The sequence below is a fragment of the Tauraco erythrolophus genome, chromosome 8 (genome assembly GCF_009769465.1).
Source record: "Tauraco erythrolophus isolate bTauEry1 chromosome 8, bTauEry1.pri, whole genome shotgun sequence".
In the NCBI taxonomy this organism is placed as follows: Eukaryota; Metazoa; Chordata; class Aves; order Musophagiformes; family Musophagidae; genus Tauraco; species Tauraco erythrolophus.
Window position 1 is genome coordinate 18,456,959 of NC_141472.1, and position 24,756 is coordinate 18,481,714.

The 24,756-nt window shown below is 34.7% G+C and overlaps 1 protein-coding gene across 1 annotated transcript in view; it reads left to right on the plus strand.

Moving 5' to 3' along the window:
* The window catches only part of CCDC141 (coiled-coil domain containing 141), a 106,094-nt gene that overhangs the window by 58,531 nt on the left and 22,807 nt on the right, over positions 1 to 24,756 (plus strand). The window contains exons 10-21 of the mRNA XM_086615889.1: positions 3,231 to 3,372; positions 5,179 to 5,298; positions 7,207 to 7,398; positions 8,438 to 8,614; positions 10,125 to 10,304; positions 11,223 to 11,348; positions 11,951 to 12,136; positions 12,698 to 12,877; positions 13,885 to 14,034; positions 20,402 to 20,542; positions 22,550 to 22,744; positions 24,347 to 24,530. Coding sequence (XP_086472015.1) covers positions 3,231 to 3,372; positions 5,179 to 5,298; positions 7,207 to 7,398; positions 8,438 to 8,614; positions 10,125 to 10,304; positions 11,223 to 11,348; positions 11,951 to 12,136; positions 12,698 to 12,877; positions 13,885 to 14,034; positions 20,402 to 20,542; positions 22,550 to 22,744; positions 24,347 to 24,530 — 1,973 coding nt within the window. The remainder of the gene's footprint in view (positions 1 to 3,230; positions 3,373 to 5,178; positions 5,299 to 7,206; positions 7,399 to 8,437; positions 8,615 to 10,124; positions 10,305 to 11,222; positions 11,349 to 11,950; positions 12,137 to 12,697; positions 12,878 to 13,884; positions 14,035 to 20,401; positions 20,543 to 22,549; positions 22,745 to 24,346; positions 24,531 to 24,756) is intronic.

A 24,756-nucleotide genomic window follows, 5' to 3' on the forward strand; every position in this document is an offset into this window, starting at 1 on the left:
TTGTACGTCATGTGCTCCAGCCTCCAACCATCTTAGTGACCTTTGCTCAATTCACTTCAGCTTGTCTATCTGTCTTGTACTGTAGGAACCCAAACTGGCCAAACTGGCTGCCACATGCAGTTTCACAAGCTCTTAACAGAGGAGAGTAGCCTGCTGGCTAGTCTCTTCCAGATGCAACTCAGCATGGAGCTAGTCTTTGATGCCACAAGAATGATCCTGACTCACATTCAACTTTTCGTACACCAAGACAAGTCTAGTGGTTTTTTTTGCCTAATGCATGGCTTTAGGAGATGCCCAGAATGCTCCCATCTAGCTCATAAGCTTAGTAATGGTGACACAGTGAGTTCTGTCAGAAAATGTGGTAAGGTGTTATATTCCAGAATATTAATTTCCCCAAGAAATATTCATGTTTTGAAAGAGGAAAGAGGGAGACCTCTCTTTGTCATGTATAAGCTGCTATGCTATCCTTATGTTCTGGCCAGTTATTTAGCCCAGTGACGACATGGGAGGAAAAGATTTGTGTGAAGAGCTGAGGGTCAAAACAGGAAGATCTGGACACAAAACAGAACTCCTGTCAAGACTAAATCCAGATTACTGTTTTTTTCTCCTTATTGCGCAATTCATTGGTAGTCTTAACTGCCCTCACAGGCTTCCCATTTCCTTTAACTGGACTGGAAATCCTGAGGGACATTGACAGCCACTGTTTGAAGGCAGCGAAGGGTATGGATCTGAAAAGGTTTAGGTATCTTTTCAAAAAGCTGCTTTGCCAGAAGATACACAAGAAAGTATAATCTAACAATGAGATACATTAACTGTTAGATGTTTGCAATCTGGTAGAATTCTGGAATTTAGCTGGCAGCAAGTAGAAATTTGTGTGGAATTTGAAAATAGCTGCCAGCTCCCTGAAGGAGCAGTTGAAGCACAGTAATTTTCAAATTCCTTCATCGTTTGTGGTAGAGAAGGTATTACATGCTCTGTTACTTCCATGACTTTACTAGTTTTAAAAAATAACACAGAATCTCCAAGTTTTCAGACAATATATTTATTAATAAAGAGAAGGAATCATCTGACCTTGTTCAGGTTGGGTGACACTTGACTGATTTTGATGAGATGATACCATGAATTGCACTGTATCTTCTGAATGGGGATACTGGAAAATGTGTTTTTAATGCAACATCAAAGCGGCTGCCATGTGATTAGATCACCTCTTCACCTCTTATCTACTCTGAACGGTTCTGACAGCACCCCCTTGTACGTCATGTGCTCCAGCCTCCAACCATCTTAGTGACCTTTGCTCAATTCACTTCAGCTTGTCTATCTGTCTAGTACTGGTTTAAATGCACTGAGAGCAGATAGTACTTGAACGTTAAGAGAATTAAAATGTAGATGGATTTCTCTATCCACATTGTTTTGTTATTTTAATTTTTAGAGTACCCAGAAATAAGCCAAGCAGTGTGTATGCATATGATAAGACAGCTCTAGTAGTTCATGATTTACAAATCTAATACTGATATCCTCACATTTAGGGAGGACTGTGTATAAGGCTAGGGATGCTGGCTTCAGTGGCATAATTGGAAATCCAACTCAGTAAAAATAATGGAGAAATATGATATTAACTGTCCTATTTTCAAATCTTCGTGAGGCATGTTGCAGCCTTATACTGAAGGATAGTCCAAATAAATGAAAATGCTGAAAATGTTCACATTAGAAAAGAAATAGACTATACAAAAGTGACAGAAGGCAGTTCTTTCCTGTAACCCTAGTGTTTCAAAATGGAAATATTGGTGTGATTTTTGAGCTCTCATATTTTTAAATTAAAATCAGCTAGAAAAACAGGAGAAGCAAAAATTTATATGTATTAATCCTAAAAAATTATACAATCAGTAAATTTTGTCCATTAAGAGAACCGTTGTTACTTTGCCAGCCAATTAGCTGGCCTATGAGTGTAAGAACTGTCTTTATCTTACTACTGTTCTAAATTTATTGCATTAACTCATAACAAACTAATGATACTTTCAAAGATTTTCTTGAGATCTAAATTATAATTTTCAAAACCTATAAATTTTGCTCTCTTACTGCTTTTTTCAAAGGAGTGGTGCTAGTAAAAGTTTTTAAACATACCTCTTTTTAAGGAGTACTGAAGTAGAAGAGTGACATTTTTAGAATTTAAGGATCAAGCACAAACCAACAGGTTGCTAATTTTTGAAAGAGTAGTTTACAAACCACCTACTCCCTAAAAAGGAGTTAAAATTTAGTTTTTCTTTGTGATCAATTCTTGGACCAAATTCTAACAGAATGATCTGTTAACACGATAATTTGTATTAGTAGTGTAGAATAAAGTTTTTCTTTGAAGTTACAGAATTTAACTCTCTGAGCCTGATCTAAAGTGAGGAGAAAATTTCTTTTAATTTTAAAGGACAAAAGAGGAAACCTCGAATAAGCACCTGTATTAACATAAGCTTCTGATGAAACTAAAGTAATGAAAAACTTATTTTGAACAGGTTTGTTTCATAAAAATTCTTACCATGAATAAATTTCTCTGATAAATCAATTGGTATGTGAGGTTTTTCTGCTTTTTTTTTTTTATATCAAAACTTCAGATCTCAACCATATGTGGTAACTTCTTTACAATTTGAAGAGGACTGCCTCAAGTATTCAGATTGTGAATTGCTTTCTTGGTATTAAATATTTTAAGTTATAAGACAAGCCATTGTTTTGTAAGTTACTGTTGTCTTTTCTCCTGTTAAAACAGCATTTAAAAAATGTTGACTTAGAATGTATATGACATTCTTTTTTCAGCTACTGTAAAAACACTGAAATATTTGAAAGTCCAAAGAAAACATGCTTTTAAAAGTAGAAATTATATGCCATATACTTTCATTCTTTTTAGGCTGTTCCATTTGTGGTTTTAGTCTTTAAATAGTATACCTAAAGTCAGAATTATTTGTGGAATGAGGTATTTCTCGGTGAATAAGGATATCTGGCACATGAATCTAACTTACACTCTGGTGATAAATGATTTGTTTGGAAATGTCATTCCTATGTTCTACTCATTATTAATTTTGTTTGGATTCATTTTAATATTTCTCTTGGTTATTTTTATTGTAAGAGTCACAGCTTAAAATTCCTAAGCTACTTGTCAGATAGATGAACAGAACAGATGTTGGGTTTTTCAATCATTATCATCCTGATTGTTGAGAAAAACCAACAGTTCTACTTTTCTGTTTTAGTTCTTGGGTGACGGGAATTCAGAAAATGATGGAATATGTCCAAAAAAAAGTAGATCAATTAATCAAGCAGTGTCCAGATTATAAAGAGCTTACTTTGAAGAAACAACAATGGACCGCCTCACTTGAAGATCGTCTGAATAAGGTACATCATAACATATCATCTTCTTAATGCATTCATGAATAGTGCATTGCATTTCCATAATTAAGGTATGTGAATATTAAAGTAGACTCAAACATTTACAAATAACATATTGGTTTCTTAGAGAATACACAGTTGTAGTTAGGATGCTGAATGCTGTTATCAGTAAAAAGAACCTAAAGCTGTCCTGAAAATGCAGCTATTTTCGTAAGAACATTTTACCAGTGATCTTCAATAAAGCATGGATTTGCTTAGATCATGAGCTATTATAATTGGTTGTTTTGGAAAAGAAGTGAGCAACCAGGACTGTGACCTGCATGCAGGTTTCCTATACTCTTTCTGTCTCTCTGTTTCATTTGGCTGAAGATAAAAGTATAAGTGGGGCAAAATTGAGGGTTAATAAGCATTGTAACTGTGAACCACAGCGTATTTTCAGTAAGGTTGAAGGAGAGTAGAATTCTGTTCACTATAAAAATTCCATTTATTCAATAAGATACTGATACGTCAAGGACATCACAACTTTCTTTAAGCTGTTCAATGGTCTGTAGTATTAAAGATGGAACCTAGATAAGGTACCATGTGTAAATTCAAATTAAAAAGTATAATCTTTTAACAAGGTTCATATGAAGCAAATCCCGAAGCGCAGACCAAAAGAGTAAATAAAATTTGATGACAGAATAATTAAGTCTGCAACCTGATATTTTATAATATTTGCATGATATTTATCATGAACAGTTCTGAATCAAATGGGAAGTAAATGTGCCATAAATTAGTCCCTTTGGTCCCTTTGCATACAATTTATGTAGAAGAGGCCTCATGATATTAGAATACAGTGAAAATATTGTTCAGTATAGATGAAAATAAAAGATTTGTTGATAGCTGCTGTTGGTCTTGTAGAAATGATGTCACCAGCATGTTGTGAAACAGCTAAAACTTAAATTATGAAGATAATTTTTACTCAAAATGTAGGTCCCAATTTTGACATAAAGTTTTGTTCTGCAGCGTGTTCCAATTGCTTTGTTCCCAGTCTTGCATTAGAGAACATTTTTAAAAATTGATTCGTAATACATGATCTTTCATTGCAGTGAACAGTGCTTTTTGTTCTGTTCCTACCAAGCAAAACACTTTTCATTCTAACCTTCCGGTAATGCAAACTATCCCAAAGAATCTGGTGCTAAATTCAACTGCCCCTGAGCTTCATTGAACCTCAATTGGCAGCCACTTCTTAAAATGTATGGTACATGTGAATTCACATGTCTAATAATAACTATACATACTATGTCTGGTATCATCTGCCTCTGCTCTTCATACTCTGTTTTGTCACCGTCATGCATATGTAACATCTTACTGTGGCAATGAAATGGAGTTGTGTACATGTATCTGCACAAAAATTGGTCTCTTGGCTTGGCAGAGAAGTTTTAAATGTACTTTATGAAAAAAAAATGGAGCATAATAAAAGTATTTCTGCCAAGGTTATAATATCTAGATTATAATGCAGTTGTGCCTTGTTGAAATAAAAAGCCTGGAATACTTGAGAAGAAGAAAAGCACTATCAGCAAAATGAGAGCAAACAGGAGGGTTTTTTTTCTCAAATTCTGAGTGTACCTGTTAGAATTTTCTTAGGAGAAATAGTAGAATTTTCTTACTTTATATTTTAATTTCTAAAGTTCTCTGATTATACAAAATACATAATCTAAACATGAACAGACGAGTGTTACTTAACTTTTTTCTATACAAAATGATGTTTTGTGTTGGTTTTTATGGTCTACTTGTATAAATTAACTATATAAATAATACTTTCAAATAAAGGTATCACAGTCAATTGAAAATATCTCCTCGATGCTTGTCGTTGGTGTGGAGATTGGTTCGTATTTGTCCGAGTCGGAAAGAGTTTTGAACGAACACCTTGAACTGGCTAAGCAAACAAAGGTAAAAAAAAAAAAAAGATTTGATAATGTTAAGTACTTTTAGAAACCGATGCATTCTGTATGTCATTCTAAATGAGGTGAAAGGCTGAAAGTTTCCTATATAGTCTTGGGAAGAAAATAGGTCTATAGTTTAGTTTAAAACTGTAGTTAAGGAACAAAACCATAGATAACATTACAAGTCAGTCCTTATATCATTGCTTATCCCCATTGTCTCTATTGAATCGTGTTATTTGTTACTACCTCAAGATCCTGATGTCAATCCTTAATAGGAAGACTCTTTGAATGTGGATTGCTACTTCTATCTGAGGCACCAAGTTTAACAGTCTAGACAGTCAAAGGCACAGAAAACTCTTCTTGTGGTTTATTATGCCAAATAAAAAAGAGGAATTGACAAAAAAGGAAAAAGCAGTTCCCAGGTGGAGGAACTTTGAAGGAGGCTGCAAAGTTACCATCAGATATCCAGTGGTCATGTTGGAAGTGCAGCCATGGTATGTAATCACTGTAGCACTCAGTTCTGTAACACAGATGAGGGTATTTTTAAGTCACATCCAGGGCCTTTCCAACTCCTGTAGCAGTACTGCAATATCTGGAAGAGGCTTAAAACCAACAAAATCCTCTTTGTGGTCTTGACACAGGTGCGTATTTCATGGCTAATTGGAACAACATGGCAGTATGTGTTTTAGGAGTATCCTATGTTTTAAGAGTTCTTAGAACTCCATTACTCCTATGGAGTCCTTTTTTTGGTTTCAGGCAACAATTTATGGAACCCAAGAGCTGGATCTGTACAGTACTTGTGAAAATAAAATTCACTTCAAAGAAATTCTAGAGAGCACATAGTAAGAATGTAAAAAGTTCCACAGATGAACAAGAGTGCCTTTTTATTCCACAAGACTGTATGATAGTTTGTAGTGTTTTTTCTGCCAAATTTTTTTGCATGCCATTGTGTTACCTTTGTTTGTTGCAGTGTACAATCTGCCCTGACAATAGTGACCTCTCCTACCTATTCTTTCTGTGAATCGTGATACGCTAGAGCTTGCGCTCCCGGCTGAATGCCAGAGGTAGATATGCAAAGTGGTATTGAGTTAAATATGTGAAAGTAGATAAGCACATAGACTCAGCTAAATCAAGGAAAATGTTATAAACTCAGCTCTTGCTCAGACAGTATACCGTGACTTTCTGCTGGATCTGAGCAGTTGATGCAGTAACAGATATGACCCACTATTTGATCTCCATCTGATTTCTGCAGATTTTCTGCATGTAAAAACATTGCTTTGAGTTGGAATGCAGAGAAGTCTAGCTTGGTCGGTAGGGACTAATCTGGAGCTAGGAAGAAATTGTTAATTGAAGAATGAAGGCATGAGTGGAACTAAGATTCTTGAGGCAAAGCGCTACAAGGACAGGCCTTAAAACAATTACAGCAGTAGCCTTATGAGGACCCAATGCTTCTGGAGTCTCACTCTAGAGTAGACACTGAGTTCTACAAGAATAGAGTATCGGAGAAGCAGCTAAGAGGGGTTTAGACTCAAGAGAATCAGTTTAGAAAATTGGGCTATACTGTTTATTAAAGGAATTGTGTTTGTTCTGGCTACCAGTGTTTCCATATGGAATGCTTCCGTTGTTTTAATTCTTGCACTGTGGTTTACTTAATCTGAATACTGAGAATACTTTTTTTTTTCTCTCATTCAAAACAGCTATTTTAATGACTACGTCCATAGTTTCTAGTGTCAAATTGTTACAGGAAAGAAATGGTTATTTTCAGCATATAATGTCCATTATGAGCTCCTCTTCAGCTAAATCATTGAATTATACATAAGAAAACAATACTAGTGAAAAATAACAATTCAATATTCACAAGTCCTTTCAGCCATTATTCATATTGTTATATTGTTCTATCCTTCTATCCTCAAAGGAAACTTCACATGAACTGGAAGCAGCTGAGAGAATCATCAAAGATATGGAAGAGTTTGAACCTGAGCAGGTGGCAGTTTTTTCTAGCAGAACTGACTTTCTGAATGAAGAACTGAAAAAAATTGAAAAGAAGATTAATTCAAAACTAGAAATTCTAGAAACTTATGTGGCCTTTTTGAAGTCAGCTGTGGAGGTACAAATTACTTACTTATTCTTTGACTAGACTGTGAAAAATCTTACAAGTGAAAAATGTGCTTTTAGCTACCTGAGGCAAATCCTGTAGATGCTGTGCCATGATAGCACGGCAATTCTTTGTAAGCTCCTTTCTACTTCAAAGGAGATTGGTTCCATCAGGGCAAGCAGCCTTGATCATTGAACTTGCATTAACATAATGACTAGTCTAGGTGCAGATTTTTTACTGATTTAAATGACCATTGTAGGAAGTATTATAATTGAATTTTTACTTTTTCTCCTGTGCACATGCACTCTCTAATTATATACATAATAAAAATGTGTATATATGTGTACTCTGACTCTTAAATTTACTGATTTTACTTCACAGAATTTTAAAAATATTTCACATAATATATTGATATAGATATTTATTTTTGTCTTGCACTACTTCCACTGACATGATAATTCATCTGAAGGGGTTTAAAAATTAAATATAAACCAACTGTAGCTGAAATCATAGTCAATTTGTTATCAACATAATTTTGGTACCTGTGCTAATGATGCCCAGGGCAGATAATTTTCATTTTGATGTAATGCTTGTTTTAAGATTCTACAGCATTGTCATTGTTTTATGTTTAGAAATGAGGACAGAATGGAACATAGCAGATAAAATTAGCCATAGGGTTTAGTTATTTGAAGATAAACTGCCAAAAAATTGAATTGCATCTATTTCCAATTATTGCTAACTTCAGTTACTTCATATTAAACAGATCTGTGAAAATCATTGCATTGATACACTGGTATATAATATCCATGTAATCGTATGTGACAGAAACTGAACAAATTGCTGCCACCTGTCTGCTTGCCATCTACTGGTTTACAGGTTATTTACAATTTTTTAATTTTTAGTATTTGTATGGGTTTAGGGAGGACGACAGATCTGAGAAACTGGAAAAGTTTCAGAGGCTGCTATTCAATTTTACCATGTCTGTAGACCTTCTTATTGTAGCAGCTTGACTTTGATTTGTTTTTAATGCTTATTTTATGTCTTTCTGTAGGTGAATGATTGTATTCAAAATCTGAAGGAATTCTATAAATCAGAACAACTACAACCAAACAGGGAGGCTGAGAATAAAATTGCAATGGAGTCAGCTAATACTCAGTGGCAAAAGACTATAAAGAAAATTTTTTTCACCCAAAACATGGGTTGCAATTTTCTTAATTTAGTAAATATGGTGAGTATAATCTGATAAACTGTATTGAGCATTTGATGTTTGCCTGTGATGAGGTCTAATCCTAGTTCTGTGACTGATGGATTGTGATTTCTCCAGTAATTAAAGTGTCTCATGCTGCTATATACTTTTAAAATATGGAAGTATTATTTGAGTGCTAATGGCATTATAAATAGTATAAAAAGTGTTGTGATTAACAATGACAGAGCCCTTAGGAAATGATCCAGTACACGCATACAAATATAATACATGCACAAATCTGCTTTGTTCATGTTAGAAAGTAGCATATATGCAAGTACAGTACTAAGTTTATTTTGCTTCCACTAAGAGGCAGTCTTTACTAACTGAGTGTATGACGTTCTAAAGAAATGGGTGCTACAGCTACTTCCTTACAGACAATCTTTCCTGGTGTCTTTACATTTTGTCTTAGGTTCAGCTGCACTGCCTAGGCATCCCTGTCTAATTTTCCAGCACCCCTTCATGAGATGATAATTTGACGTATGCAATCATTCCCTCAGCTACTCTTCCTAAAGTGATCCCAAATAGTGTAGGCAGCCTGGATACTCGACTGTTCTTTCTGTTTTTATAGGACAGACTAGGGAGCTGTTACATTAGGGTGAGAAGAGGGAGCTGGTGTTGATAATATACAGCAGCGTGCAAGATGGATTGTAAAAACCTACTTAAGGAGTGAGTGCTGAGGCAGTTAGTGTGGGCTAAAGTGTTGCTTTCACAGCTGGATGCAGCCAGGCACAGATAAGATAGTCAGTGTAAAGGCAAACTGAATATCTGTGAATATAAGGTTGCACTGCAGTCATTTAAAGTCTAAATATATCTTCAGATATTATCTCTCTGAAGACCTGGAAGTGTGTTGCCACTGTATTTTCTGTTATGCTGTTCCCATGATATTGCTAGGTTGTAGCTTTGAAGTATCTGGAAGATATGGATCATACAAGTAACTTACCATCACAGCTTTTTTTTAAAAGAAAAATTCTGAAATGGGAAAAGCAGCAACAGCATCACTTAGTTTTCTCATGCTTTTGATATGGGCTTTGTTAAAAGGAGGAAAAACCACCAAATGTTCAAATGCTGAACATGTATCCTTCCTCCCATGCGTTGGTGCTGCTTTATCAGCAGAAAGGAGTGATGTTTCTTCATCCACTTCAGTTTCCAGTTGCTATAGGCCTTCCCCAAAAGGCCATTTTGGGTAGTTCTGTCTATTCAGAAATTACTTTATTTTGTATGAGCATTAAACAGCTGTCAGATAGCAATTATTCACTCATTACTGACCTGGTCTAGGTTTTAAACTTTAACATTAGCCATGTCCTCAGTGTATAAATTCTTTTGATATCTATTTCTAAGAGAACAGTATATTTAAAGACACCTAGAATACCGGAAATTTTCAAAGAAGTTATGCAAGAATAGTTGTTTTTTATGAAAGCTTTGTTGAGACTTTAATATTATGAGGATTTAATTGTATTTCTTAAATAAAAAAATGTGTCTGTTTATTTGCCAGGTAAATAACAGTTTAATATTAGCAGTAGAAAAATCTGTACAAGTAACAGAAGATATCATTGTTAATCTGAATAAAGAAAAGAAAGAGCTGACCGGTCTTTGGGCAATGTGGAATTTTAAAGTTACTCAAGTAAAACCCATCAAGCAACAGTGCCGGATATTTAAAGAACAACTAAAAATTGTAAGTTAAATAGCTAGGAAGAAAGCAATTGTGGCAAATATTTTTAGATTGTTATTAGTTTGTCTGTGACTCTCTCATCAACTATTATAGGTATCATTTAAGAAAGAGAGATGATCAGTAAGATACTTCTTCATAGTCTATTGTCATTCAGTCATCAAGAAACACAAAATTTTTTGATCTTTTTTTGCCCATGTTCAAACACATACAAGTCCAAGTCCTCACTTCAAATTTTAAGTTTTAATCAAATCCATGTACTATGTCAGCAATGCTTTAGTGGGTTGGGTTTTTGTTTGATTGTTTTGGTTTGGGTTTTTTTGGGGGGGGGAGGGTTGGGTTTTTTGTTTGTTTTATTTTTGTTCTTTTTCGATAAAAAACACATTATGTTGTGACTTAGTAGTTACTAAAGTAAACTGTTTCCTAATAGTTACTAAACTCAAATCCAACCATGTTCATAAGGAAGGAGGATTGAAATCTCCTTGGCACAGGGACAGCGTGCAGTGTTCCTTAAAAGCAACACTAGCCAGGCTAGTAGCAGAACCAGAGGTTTGTAGCTGCTATTTTTCTAGTGCAACGTTTCACTGAACTATGGCATCTGATAACACAGAAAATATGATGTGTGTATGGATCCTCTGATCTTGGGGTCTGAATCATTTTTTTAACACTGTCTTAAAGATTTCCTATCAACCTTGTCAGTCAGAGGGTTTGAGACAGAGAGGTTTATAGTTTTTAAAAAAATAAATTAATTATCTAAACTTCATAATGTCTGGTTTTTTAATGGTAATCTCTTAATGAAATTTATTGGCAGCACTTGGTTGTCTGGATTGGGTAAGGTTCTTGTTAAAAATTTAGATTTGAATTAAAAATATTTATTTATTTTTACTGCAGATAGAAACACTGAACTGTTTGATTATCTTTTAGACAACCCATGGATTAGAGATTATTCAAGAGGCGCTCCAGCTTGCAGCAACAGTTGACCTTGGAAGTGACCTTTTTATTGTTTTGGAACTACAAAAAAAGCTTAACCAAATAAAACCACAGTATCAGGTGAGAAACCAAGCTTATGAAGTGCACAGCGGATCAAAATCTCTTTTGGTACAGTAAAGAGTCTCATTCACATTGACCCCAGACAGAGTATCTGGGGTTGCAGTGTTTTATGTTTTACATTACTTTCCAGAAGGAAGGATTTGTGTCTGTTTATAAGATGAGGGACAAGACGTTTTAACTTCAGTGTCCAGAGAATGTCTTGCATGGTGTTAGCTGCATATTAAAGTGGCACATAAGCATTGGGGTGGTGGAAGTACAAGGAGAGAAACAGCTTCATGCTTTTGAGTTAGAGCTGGTCAGAGGCTGAGGTATGCCATACTGAGCTTCCTGCCTCCTCTGCATATGGTCTCTTGAGTTTAGCAACTCAGTCTGCCATTCCTCTATGAGTCAGTTCGGCCTGTTTTGATCCGGGGCTGTATCTGGGTGATAGCTGAGATTCATGCCTAGCAAAAAAGTAAAGTATGTGGAGAATGTTTTAAAGAGCATGACATTGATTTTTACCCAAGGCAATTTACCATTGTTAGGTTGTTATTTCGTCAAAGGTAAGGAAAAACTTGCAAATATGTTTGTGTAATTTGAGTAACTTCTGCTTTTTTTGCTAGCAACTGAATGCTGAGCTTGAGTATCTGATAAAATTATCAGAATTGCCAAGCCAAAAAGGATGCCAGGAAGAGAATTCTAAGAGAATAAGTGAACTTACTCATCTCCATCAAATGGTAAAGGACACAATAACAGAATATGATGATATTTTCAACAAGACAGTCAAATTCCATCACATTAAAAAAGAAGTGAGTATAATCTTTTAAAATATACCTTCTTCCCATTGTAGTTAAACTCTTTTTGGATTTGGTGCCTGTCATCTTTCTTTATTTTTCCTCAAACAAACAGCATTAACTCACCTGGTGATCAGAATTAAAATTTTGGATCTAAAACTGCATGATATTGCTGTCTGGTTTATTCTGCTCAAGCATTGCTGAAAATAAAATAAAATTAACTCTACAGTGAGAGAAAGCAACTTCTACTCTACAAAGTTCTGAAATCACTGAACCTTCTCATATTTAATAATTCAGACTCTTTCCTCTAAATTTTGTCCAGGAAAATAAGATGGCCTTTATATTCCATAGATGTCTTCACAAAAGTCTGCAGTACTGGATTTTCTGATGCCAAGTGATTATGAAACCCCCTTTTGTTCTCATATTTGGAGAATTTAAAATTCAGATCTGAACCCAAATTTAATTACTTAAACCTATGTCAGCAAAGTTTTAACACGTTATGGGTAAGCAAGGAATTGTAAGCTTCTTTCCACATTATTTTAGACACACACTGATTTTTCTTTTAATATATTCCAGCTGGAATATCTGTCAAAATCAGGACAACTGGATATTCCTGAAATATGTGAGGATCCTGAAAACGTGCACTGTGGTAAAGCCTACCTTGTGAATGCTCAGGAGAAACATGCACATATCAGACAGTTATATCAACTGCTTATTACCCAGGGAGTGGACATCTTGTCTGCGCTGCAGCAACCTGTAAGTAGAATTAGAATGATTAGTGAAATCAAGGATAAGTATAAAACAAGATTATTGGAGCTATCTGACTGACAAAAAGCTATCTGATGTACAAAAATGTCTGAGAAAAATAAATATAGAGCTTTCAGATCCTTATAAAAAAAAGGTAAAACATAAAATATAAAACAGTTGATAATTTTTAGATTTCTGCTTTTGGAATTTGCAGATATACAGCCATCAAATTAAATGAAACATCCAGGAATGACGAAACTTGCTCTTCAGTGGTTACTCACATTACAAATTTCTTTTGCCAAGAAAAAAGAAGATTGATTGATATCTGGTTTTAATTTTTTAATGGTCTGTGAACAGATCTTACTCTAGAAAACATTGAAATAGATTTGAAATAGGGAGGAAATTGATATTAAAATATCAGTGCTTGGGAAAAAAATAACATGACTTTCTTTTCTCTAGTACTTTTTGTGCAGTTCAAGGCCCTGATGGTGATTTCTTAAACACCACTTCTATATATTAGGATCCCACTACTTCGTAAAGGTTGCTTTTCATATTTATTCTCCTATAAAGAAAGAATAAAAAAAGATGCAAAAGGAAATATAACAATAATGTTACCTTATGAGTGGAATTACAGACTGATTTGCGTGATAAAACAGATATAATTTTCTTATGACTGGCCTAGATTATCCACAGTGCCAGTCTCCTCTTCAGATTCTATAAACTGACAGCAGGAAGGAGCTCCTCTCCAGTTGGTAAAGGACTAGAGCAGGCCACTTCCCCTTTGCTTGGAGAAAACACCATGTGTGAGTTGTGACTTTGACCCAAAACGACTCCTCAGACTACTAGTAATTGAACCTGCTCTGTACTCGCTCTTGTTACAGTGGAGGTTTAATAGTTTACATTAGCCCATTGTGACTGACTATGCGTGTTCTGCCTCAAAATGATTTTCATTTTAGATTGGTTAAATCAATACATTTCCTGAGTGTCAGAAGTTTCTTTGTTTATTCCCTGTTTAGAATTGCTTGAATGTTTCTGTAAAGAACCTGAAGCAAGAACTTGCTAAATTTGAGTGTGATAGCATTAACTGGAGCTCCAAAGCTGATAAATATGAGGAAGAACTGTCACAGCATCTCCAACACTGCACCACTCAAGAGGAAATAAATGAGGTAAATGAGATAAATCTCAAGGCATTAAATGACTGTTCAAGGCGCTGTTGTGTTCCGTAATACATGTTACTGTTTACCATTCCCCTAGGTGCTTCAGGCGTATACAGAAAAGTTAGTTTTCGTTTTACCAGCAACTTTTGATCCGCGCAGCAGCAATAATTATGGTCCATAACTCTGCAGTTCAGGATTATATCAAGCTGTTGGGCCAGCAATAAAATGCTTTTACTATACCAAGAGGACTGGAAGTACGGCAGCTATGTTTTATTGGGCTTTCAGCTCTGTCACTTTCGCCTGAAATACATGATTCTTTAGATTTTTCTTATGAAGCTAAAGTTTCAAACAAAAATGGAATTTAAATATGTTGCAGTTGTAAGGCTATTAGAACGAACTTTCAGTCTTTTAATGGAAAGTTCAAAATAATTTAATACCTAACATTTTTTTTTTTTTCAGAAGCTGAAGATATGATGCTTAAAAAATTGCTAGAAGAAAAGGAAATGTTCTTTGGCACAAGATGTTAGAATTTAGTATTATGGAAAATAGGTTATCAAAAATTACTTAATATGATTATTAATTTAGCATCTTTGTAGGCCAAATACAAATCCACTCACAACTTAGCAGGTTGAATTAGATAGATGTCTCAGCAAAAATTAATTTAGGAAAAATGCTCCATAGAATGAATTTTTTCAGAGTGATCCATTAAAATAAGAGGCTGATGGTGTCTACCCTTGATGTTCTGTAGATTGCACTTCTATGCATCCATGCAGTACAGAAACTGGATCCTTACTTGGAAGGATTTCACACTAGTGTTCCTCGTAGTATGAAGCATAGGTAGTGGAAACACAGGACACTGAAAGTTGTATTTTCATACTTTATCTTTCACTAAGTAAGTCCACACCTGAATAAAGACAGACTGTATTTTCTCAAAATCGCCAAAGTAGAGGTGACTGACATTTCTGTCCCAACTATTATTAATAAGAAAAATAATGTTTGGTTTTTCTTTTCTTTTGCAAATATTTTTTTTGTGTTTGTGAAAAGTATCCGTTTTCACAAAAAGGTATTTTGAAATTGAAAAAACATGTACATCAAAAAAAGTTTTTTTTCAATCTCTCAGAGTTCTAGTCTCTTGTCAGTTATAAGCTGAGTGTGTTTTGCTCTCTGATGTTCTGTGCACCAGTCTCCTGTGATGTGACTTCTTGGCCAATGATAGGAGGCAATAGGAACAGCAGGTTGTATAGGAGAAGCACTCTGCCAGGGGGAACCATACTGTAGAAGAGAATGAACGCATGAAGAACCTAAACAAGAAGTCCCATTATGCTTTGCAGTGGCATGGCAGAATCAGAATGTTCGAACTAAAGTGCTCTAGGTTTTTACTGAAGCCCTCTCAAATTTGCTGAACAACATGAAATGTTCACTGAGCAGCCTGTGATAAAAGCTGAAGATATTCAAAGACACGCTGTTATATTAAATGAATCTCTTGTTTCTGTCCTTTGATTCTGGGATTATATAATGAGGGCAGCATGATGTGACTCCTTTCCAAGAAGAATTGTGTTTGTGGTTTTATTACTTGTTAGACTTCCAGTGAAAGCAGGAAGTAGAGGAAAAAAGGAATCTTCTGTCTCTTAAATTTAAATGAAAAGCATGTCAGTGACACGTGTTACCACATGCCCTATATTGCAAAATGTAACATTTTAGCATTTCATAATTAGTGGACACTCTCTGCAAAATAATTCCGTAGCATATTTTCAGTTACAATGTTAATTATTGATTTTTTTTATTTGTTTGGTTTTTATTTTCATTTTAAGTTGGAAAACCTTTCATCCTGAAACCTAAATGTATCTTGAATGTAAACTAAATGAAATATACTAATTTGGCTTGTGGATACCTTTTTCTTTAGATTCCTTTTCTATTACAGGTTAGCATAGAAGATATTTCCTAAACAAATACTTGGCTAAAGTAGCTCTGTGTGCATTAAGCCAATGCCATTTTTCTTCTTTATTTTTTTCATTAAGTGTTTATTACTAATTCTGTTTAGGGATCAAGAAACCAGACAGACACTGAACTACTTCAAGAGTGAAAGTTCTGAGTATTCACTTTAGTATTTTAAATTCTGTTAGTTTTAACATCAGAAATTAGTCTGTGTATTGCTGGTATCTAGCAGATCTGTCTGAAATAACAATTTCTTTACAAGCTACTATGTCTAAGTAAATAAGTATTTCATGTACCAGCAGCAAGCAGCAGCTGTTCATAGTCGTCACATAGTAAACAGCCAATCAGAATTTAGTTATGATTTATCAACGTACAGAGCAAACTTTAAAGCTGACTGAAAATGTTTGGAATTCTACTGTAAATACTTAATTTACATTGAATGTGGTGAATTTAAGTGTGTAAATAAAGCATGCGAGCAAGAGCTTTGGTGATTAGGGCTCACTGGTGTTTGAAAATATCATACTTGGAGAACTTCACTAGCTCCTTGTGTTTGCAACATATCAGTGCTCCTATAAAAAGCAAGGAAACAAATACTTAAATTTATAGCCAAGGATACATAGCATGAGTTTTGAAAGAGTCTTGGTGAACAGAAGAGTTAAGTGCATGCCTGTTATGTGCCTTCTCTAATTTAAAGAGAGTTTACAAAGGCCAAAAATAGGATTTATGCCTTCTACATCTTTGAAAGGTGTAAGAAAAGCTCATAAGACCTTTGAGATCTGTGTTTGCCACTTTGGACTTCCTGCTTCACTAACTTGCGTAGCAGCCTCTGCAGAGCCACGGCACCACTGTATTACACTGCAATCATTTGTGATAGAGCTGAGTTGAGCCTGAGGTAACTGTAGTTTAATACCACACTGGAACTGTTCATCGGATTATAAGTGACACAGTTATTTGCATAAGATGACTTTTGCAATGAAAAAGCCCTTTCTGTAGGTGATCAATTTGAAAACAACACTTAAGGATGTCTGCACAAAACTTGCAACAGAAGAGTCATCCTAAAGTCAATTCTCAGCTCTCCACAATCATCTCGTTTCTTTCCTTTTCATCATGTTGTTATTTATACACTTATGAAAAAGTATGACTGAAAATGTGGATTTTAACCATAGAGGATAATGAGCTATCTCTGTTCACAAGTCAGTAGGAACTGATACTTAGCACATTTCTATTGTAATTTATTTTGATTGTGGTCCCAGAATTAAAGTAATCATTAATGACTTGAACAGCACCTTCTCTTTCTTCCATCTTTCCGGCTGACTTTGCTTCTGGCTGTACTTTAATCTTTGCCATTTTGAAAATCTATTTTACGCAACCTTCTTTCATGGGTTATTTTGATTGTTAATGGTACTATAAGTTTTATGTATGAATAAAAAGGAAAGGGTAAGTGGCTAACAACATTGATGTACTTCCTAGAGTGACTCACACAGGAATTAAAGCGTTCTACCGGAATTGTACTGTTAACAAAAACATGTTTAAAGAAGCTTTATAACTTGCTTTTTCCATTTATTTCGTAGTTATGTGATAAATCGGAGCAATTGGCACCTAAACCCCTCTCCTCCACTATCATTCTCCACCCATGACAGGCCAGCTATAGTTAGGAACAGCTGCCTGATTAATGACTGTGACACAATGGACAAGTTGCAAAGTTCTGTTAAACTTGTGGGCTGAAGTCACTGAAGTATATTAGAGTGTGTAGTTCCTTTCATATTCCTCATTTAATTTTGCAGAAAATAGTGGAAAACTGAGATACCTTTAGATTTCTAAATATTGACAGGCATATATCATCCTTGGTACAATTGCTGGTGATAACAGGAGTTGTGTACATGCACTCTGAGAGGGTGATGTGCAAGTCCGAGCTGAATCTGGTTTTTCCACTGAGGCTAAAAGAGAAGAGTGACAGCAGCTGCAGACCTTTGACACATGAGCTATCATATCTGAAACAAGGCGATCTAATTTCACGTACTGCTATGAGGAGAGGCTCTGGCCTTATAAATGATCTATGTGTGTGCATAAGCCAGTGAAATAAACTAAAATAAACTCTTGCTCATCTCTTCCTCAAAATTAAACAAGCAAATAAGACTCTTCTGTTCTGAATACAAAATATTGTTCTGCAGAAGTGGTTTTATTAACAGAGGGCTTTTAGATAGATTTTATTTTTCTATGTACTTAGGTGGGATAAAGAGCTTAAACTAATTGGAGATCACAGTGCTGGTGATAGAACGCCCTTACTTTCCATTACACTGAGTGAACACCATCTGTCTATTGACTGCTGAAATAACGTCTAGATGAAATGAAAATGAAAAATATATCCCTTGATGGATTAACATTAGTATGTAGTAATAACAATAAGAATGATTGATTGCTAGCTGTTCCAATAACAGTAGCTGCAAAATGAGCATTCATTACTCCCTGGATTCTTTGGTGGGGAGAGGGAGAAGGCAGGGTGAAGTCTGTAGGACTTTTTCATATTAAAAGCCCCCTCAAATATGTTAAGTAAATATCAAATTGTGGATGTGACCTAAACTTGTTAACACTAATCAAGTAAGTTGAGTTCTTTCATTTGTGTGTCTGGAGGAACAGACCCTAAAGCATTAGAACTGCCGCATTTCTTTTATATCAGTTCCTCTAGATAAATGTAATTTTACGTAATTTATTCTGCATTCTCCTAAAAGCAAAATATTATCAACACAAAGGATATGAAATTTAAAAAAAAAATTGTTGCTTTTATATTCTTCCATTTCAAATTTTATGAATTAATTGTACGTAATTTGAAAATGTGGTCATGGAATTGCAATGTAATTAAAATAGTACCTTTTATAAGGTACCAGAACTGTATTTTAAGTAGGTTTTTTGCTTGTCTGGTTCTTGTATCTGTTGCTTAAAGACTTTCAAAAATAACTAATATCTAAAGGTATTTTTGAAGTTGTAAATAAAATTAAAAATTACATTACTTTCAGAGAAAAAATCTTGAAAAAAAAAATTTTATACTTAAATTCATACTCCTTTAAAGATAATGTAGCTGGGTATGAAATGTTTATTTATATAACATTGCTAATGCAAAGAATGACATGTGGTTTATTAAGGGCGCACTTGTAAGAGGACATTAAAGCAAATATGTAATTGGCATTGGAAAAAAAATATAAAGAAAGACTATAACAGCCCTATATTATAACTATTTCCCATGGTAAATAAACACTGGTTTTCAAATTATGTTGATTATATATGACTCTTCTTTTGGATGTGTATTAAATTAATTCTGGTAAATTGGCAATATATCTGTTCATTATGTGTGTAAATGAAAGTGTAGCTTCTTAGAGCTTCATCAGTGCTGTTCCTATCATTCTGGGTTTTTGGAATATTTCATAGATTAAAGAAAATGTAGCTACATTCCATTTAAATAACAAAAGAGTTTTACGCCAAATTTAATAAAACTAAATTTAATACTAGCTAGCTGATATAACTCCATCTGAAAAGTCTTGAAAGGCATGGATCCTTCATAATCAGAGCTACTAGTTCATCTTAATTTATATTATTATAAGAGTAATTTTCCCTGACGTTAAGCTTGCTGCACCAAGTCAGTGCTAACTGGTAACAGTACTCTCACGTGTTACCAAATCTATCTAGCTGTAGTTAAGCGAGGTTTTCTTTAGGTATCTGTTAGGCAGAATCTCTCTGCTACCATACTCATAGAATACTTATTTGAAAGGCAGGTGCTTGCAAAGAGCTGGATTAATCTTTGTATTCTGTGAATAATTATACTAAGATATTTGGACTAGCACAATGTACCAAATTAAGCCCCTGTGTAACTTCCTTTCAGAAGCAGGTCTTCTGAGAAAGGAGAGGGGAAAAAAAAACCCAACAAAAAAAAAAACCAACCCAAAGTAAACTAAATGTTGTATTGTAGGAGAAAATTTGCTATCAGTAAATACAAATCTACTTACCCAAGCTGAGTAAAACTATGTTTTCCTGGAAACTAAGCATGGATATACATTTACATGGCTACCATTTCCACTAAATGGTCTAGAGTATGTGAAAGACATCTGCCTCTAGTTAAAAATCAATGAAAGCCCTTGGACAAGATTTTTTTCATCGATTGTCTGAGCAAGGGTCTCATCCTTTGCCCCAGTTCTTTTTTTTTCACCCCAGCCATCTGGAAACAATATTTCTGCATTCAGAATGCAAAAATGTTGATTTAGTAAGATTATGAGTTTCCACTACTGGAAATAAATTCTAATGAAATAAGAATGCTTTATGAAATGACATAATATTATTAATTTCTGTATTAAATTTTCAGTGTTCAGATTTGTTAAACAGCTCTTGAAAAAGCCTAAATTGAATTGTGCTGATTTCTTTTTTACTAACAAATATGCTTCCTCTGTTTCAGCTCAGAGAATCATTTAAGGATCTCAAAAAGAAATTCAACAATTTGAAGTTTAACTATACAAAGAAAACTGAAAAAGCTCGAAATTTGAAAGTACTTAAAATGCAGATTCAGCAAGTTGATACATATGCAGAGAAAATACAGGTAATAACAGAAATTTTATGGCAAATGAAGGCTTCACTGTTTGAATTGCTGTGGCCTGTGCCAAGCAGATCAGAGGAGATGCAAAATGTTACTCAGCTTTATATCTCTGTCTCAGTCACTGGATGAAACATTTTTCATTGCTCTGTTTCTTTTCTTCTTCCATTTCCTTCAGTGAAATGATCTTGTCCAATTCCTGATTTCTCTGTGTTCACTCCTTTTATCCTCCATTATTTTTCTATTTAATCTTTTATTCTTCTTGCCTCTGTTCCTTCACAGTACCTGTGACCTAGTCTTCCCTCTCCTTAAAAAACCAAAATAAAACAAATATTCCATCAAGATCAATAAACCAACAATAAATGCACACATATTCCCTCTTGCATGCAGCTACTTTCTTGTCTTTCTCATTTCATTGCGTAAGTCTTCAAACCTTTTTCTGCATCCATTGCCTGAAGTTGATCATGCTCGTTTGCACCTTAGAATCCTTCAGTTCAATCTCTGTCAGTGAATCTCTGTCAATCAGATAGCACTTTTTGTTTCACTTGCCCTGCCAGTCTCTTCCTTCACAACTTTTTTGCTTGAAACTTTGAGTAGCTTCTGTAATTCTATTTTTGCTATTGCTTTTGTTGTCATTGACTACTCCTTTTACAACCTTTTTTTTTTTTTTCCCCTTTCTTGGCAATTTCGTCCACAAATGCAAATTCAAATCACAGAATCAATGAGGTTGGAAGAGACCTCTGGAGATCTAGTTGAAATTCCTTCCTCAGAGCAAAGTCAACTACAAAAGATTGCTCTACATCATGTCCATTTGGGTTTTGAATATCTCCAGGGGTGGGGACTCCATAACCTCTATGAGCAAGCTATTCCATCCTCAGAGTTAAAGTGGTTGGTTTTGGTGTTGTGTGGGGGTTTTTTTTTGCTTAAACAGAATTTCCTGTATTTTAGTTTGGGTCCATTGCCTCCTCTCTTTCTACTAGGCATCACTGAGATGAGTGTGGCTCTTGTTTTCTCTATGCCCTTCCAGCACATTTTTATACACATTGATAAGATCCATCTTGAGCCTTCTCCTCTCCTGGCTAAAAAGTCCTAGCTCTCTCTGTCCTTATATGACACACACTTAGTCACTCAGTCATCTTTGTGGCCCCTCCAGTATGTCCAGGTACTTGTACTGGGGAGCCTGAAGCAGATGCAGGACTGCAGATATACGGTCTCACTCACTGCTGCTATGTAGAAGGGGGCAATCACCTCCTTTGACCTGCTGGCGAGGCTCTTCCTACCAGTGTTTATTCTTACAAGTGTATATATGAACAATTCATGAAATACTTTCCTATTTTCAACCAATCTTTTATTTTCAAACAAAAATCAAGAACATTTCTTTTTGCATCACTTGTAAAACAGCTAGCAAAACGAAGTCTTGATCAACTGTCAAGACCAGTGTTCCCAGGAAATAAAATATATAGATGTATATACGTGCACCATCTAATTCTAAAACTAACAGGTTGTGTTTATACCAGACATCATAAAGTACTAGTAGAAATACTTGTTCCCCTTGGTCTTTGAGATTATGCTAGATTGTCACTGATGTTGCTTGCATCTGATTCTTAAACAACGTGTTAATATTCTCAGACATAAATAACTGTGATGCTTAAATTGACCAGTATTTGGTCAAAGACTTCAAAGGCTTAATAGTATATTTTCCTTTCCAGATTCAATGGAAGTTATTTTGTTCAAGTAGTTTTACTTCCACTTTATGTGTTTATTATTTGTCTATTTTTGAGATGGAAAATGCAACTCAGTTCCATCTGTAAGAAATATAATTTACATTGATTTTTTTTTTAGCATTGTAGAGGCTCTCCAGTTTGCTTTGATTTTTGAAAAAGCAACTTGTACTAATTTTTAAAATACAGGAAAAGAAATAGGTTTGTGTGGGTTTTCCCATGTTTACTTTTTATTTCTAAAAATAGAAACATTTTTGTTGCTATATTTAACATTTCTACATCTTTTAAACAGATTCTTAGAAAGAAGATGGATAATTTAGAGAACAAAATCATTGGCTGTGTAGCAAACGATCGTAATGCTAAAGTTAGAGTCTTCTTGGGGTCAATCACTGACTTACAAAAACAGCTGAATGACTTTAGGAGAGTTGTGGAGGATTACAAGCAAAATCTGGATCTTGTGGAGCATCTGCAACAGATGATGGAAGAGGTACTAGTAAACCTGAGATCCCCACTGTGGCTGTGATAATGATCTGGGAATGGGATAGATAAAAATGCTTATAACTATTTAAAAAATCTGTAGTTTCCAAAAGGAGTAGATTGGCTAAAATCTGTATTTCCTTCTATTTTTCATTTGTAACTTTGTAGAGAAAGGAGGAAAAAAATATGTAATGTGGCCATATTCTTGCACTTCTGTGCATATGACAGAGGTCTCCAACTCCATATGACTTTCATAGTGATTCAACATATCTATCATCATACCTATGAGCTCATTTTCTCTAAGTATTTTCTGAGGCAACACAGAAAGTGCCACAAGGCCCTCATTGATAGCTGTCAAACCACAAGAGCCAGATTATCACACTACCCACTTTGTTAGTTGTCAGGAAGAGCTATCTGTGTGGTATGTAATCCTGGAACCGAATTGTAAAATATTCAGTTCCTTAAAACCAATGTACGTATTTTTTTCTTCAATAGACTTACTTAGTAAGTATATGTATATTTTTTTTCCGAACTTCAGGCTAAGTCTTTTTGGAGACTTCTGCGACTTTTTAGTGTGTCTGAGGACTGCCTCATGCATTGCCTTTTTTAAAAGGAAAAAAAAAAGTTTGTAACTGTTTTCTCTCTTGCCACATTGTGCTGATGCATCTGCTGTGAGGCAAGCACATTCTTGTCATCATTGTTTGTTTTTAGAAGTAACACTGTTCATATCTCCAAAGTGATCTAAATGCATGGCATAAAATTCCCCTCATCATGGATCACAATACTGAAGTTTTGTTTAAAAGATGTTTTCAGTGTCCAGTGGTCTGATCAATGTGTCATTTCATGTATCATTAGGAAAGCAATTTGTTACCATTTGTTGTGCATTTACATTTTTAAACTCCCCTTTTACTTGGAGGGAAATAAATTATTTCCTAGAGCTAAAATTTAAGGTTGCTTTTTTTTATTCGATGTGAACTTTTACTCAATAGTTTTCTTTCAGCAAATAGGCATAGTCTTAAATACTGACTTTAATGGCAGTTAAAATGGTAGTTATTAACTGCTTGCTGTAATGATGAAATACTGATGATATTGAGTGAACACTAGATTCTGTTCTCCTCTGGGTATTGTTAACCAAAATTGTTTATTAAGGGTATATTCTAAAGCCCATTCATGCCAGTAGAAAGAACCTAACAACTTAATGGTTGCTGAGACCAAAACCCCTGTTTGCTCGTAGTCTAAATCTAAGCAATCTTGCTACCATTACAGAGGTATAACTGTTGCCATGAAACAAAGTTTGTGAAATTAGTCAGTTGATATACAAGGTGGAAAGAACTCAGAAATAAAATATATGTTTGCAGAACCATTAAGTAATAACCTTACCATGCTTCGAAGATGAGCATGGATCTAGCATTTAAAGAAAATTTAACAGCTATTAATATTTGAAATGGCATTGGTAATGAACAAATGTTTTTCAGGTTAAAATAAAATTGGAAAATTTAAGACATATTGTATGCCACTGAATATGGAAAGTCTAAGAATACTCCAATCTATTCTACAAAAAGCTTGAACTGCTGATAATAATTCATTATAATACACTGTTTTTATCCCTCAGTGTCAATTTTGGTTTGAAGATGTAAGTGCAACAGTCGTTAGAGTTGGCAAGTATTCTGCGGAATGCAAAACAAGAGAAGCAATAGAGACTCTCTACAAGCAATTCAATAAGTTTATTGAGCCCACAGTGCCTCAACAAGAAGAAAAAGTTCAGCAGATTATAGACCTTGCTAAACGGTTATATGGTGAGGAGCTGTCTGGTAATGTACTGTGGGGAAAAAATACAGTAACTTAGGATAGGAGGAAAGAGATTCCTGGATTTGTTCATTTCAGAAGAAAATCCCATGAAGTTTAAAAAACAAATACTGTTTTAAAGTATCAACTGGAAGAGGTGAAGGATTTCAGAACAAATATTTGAAAAATAAAATATGAAACTGCCCAACAGTCTGGTAGTTACTTGGTTTTCTGTAT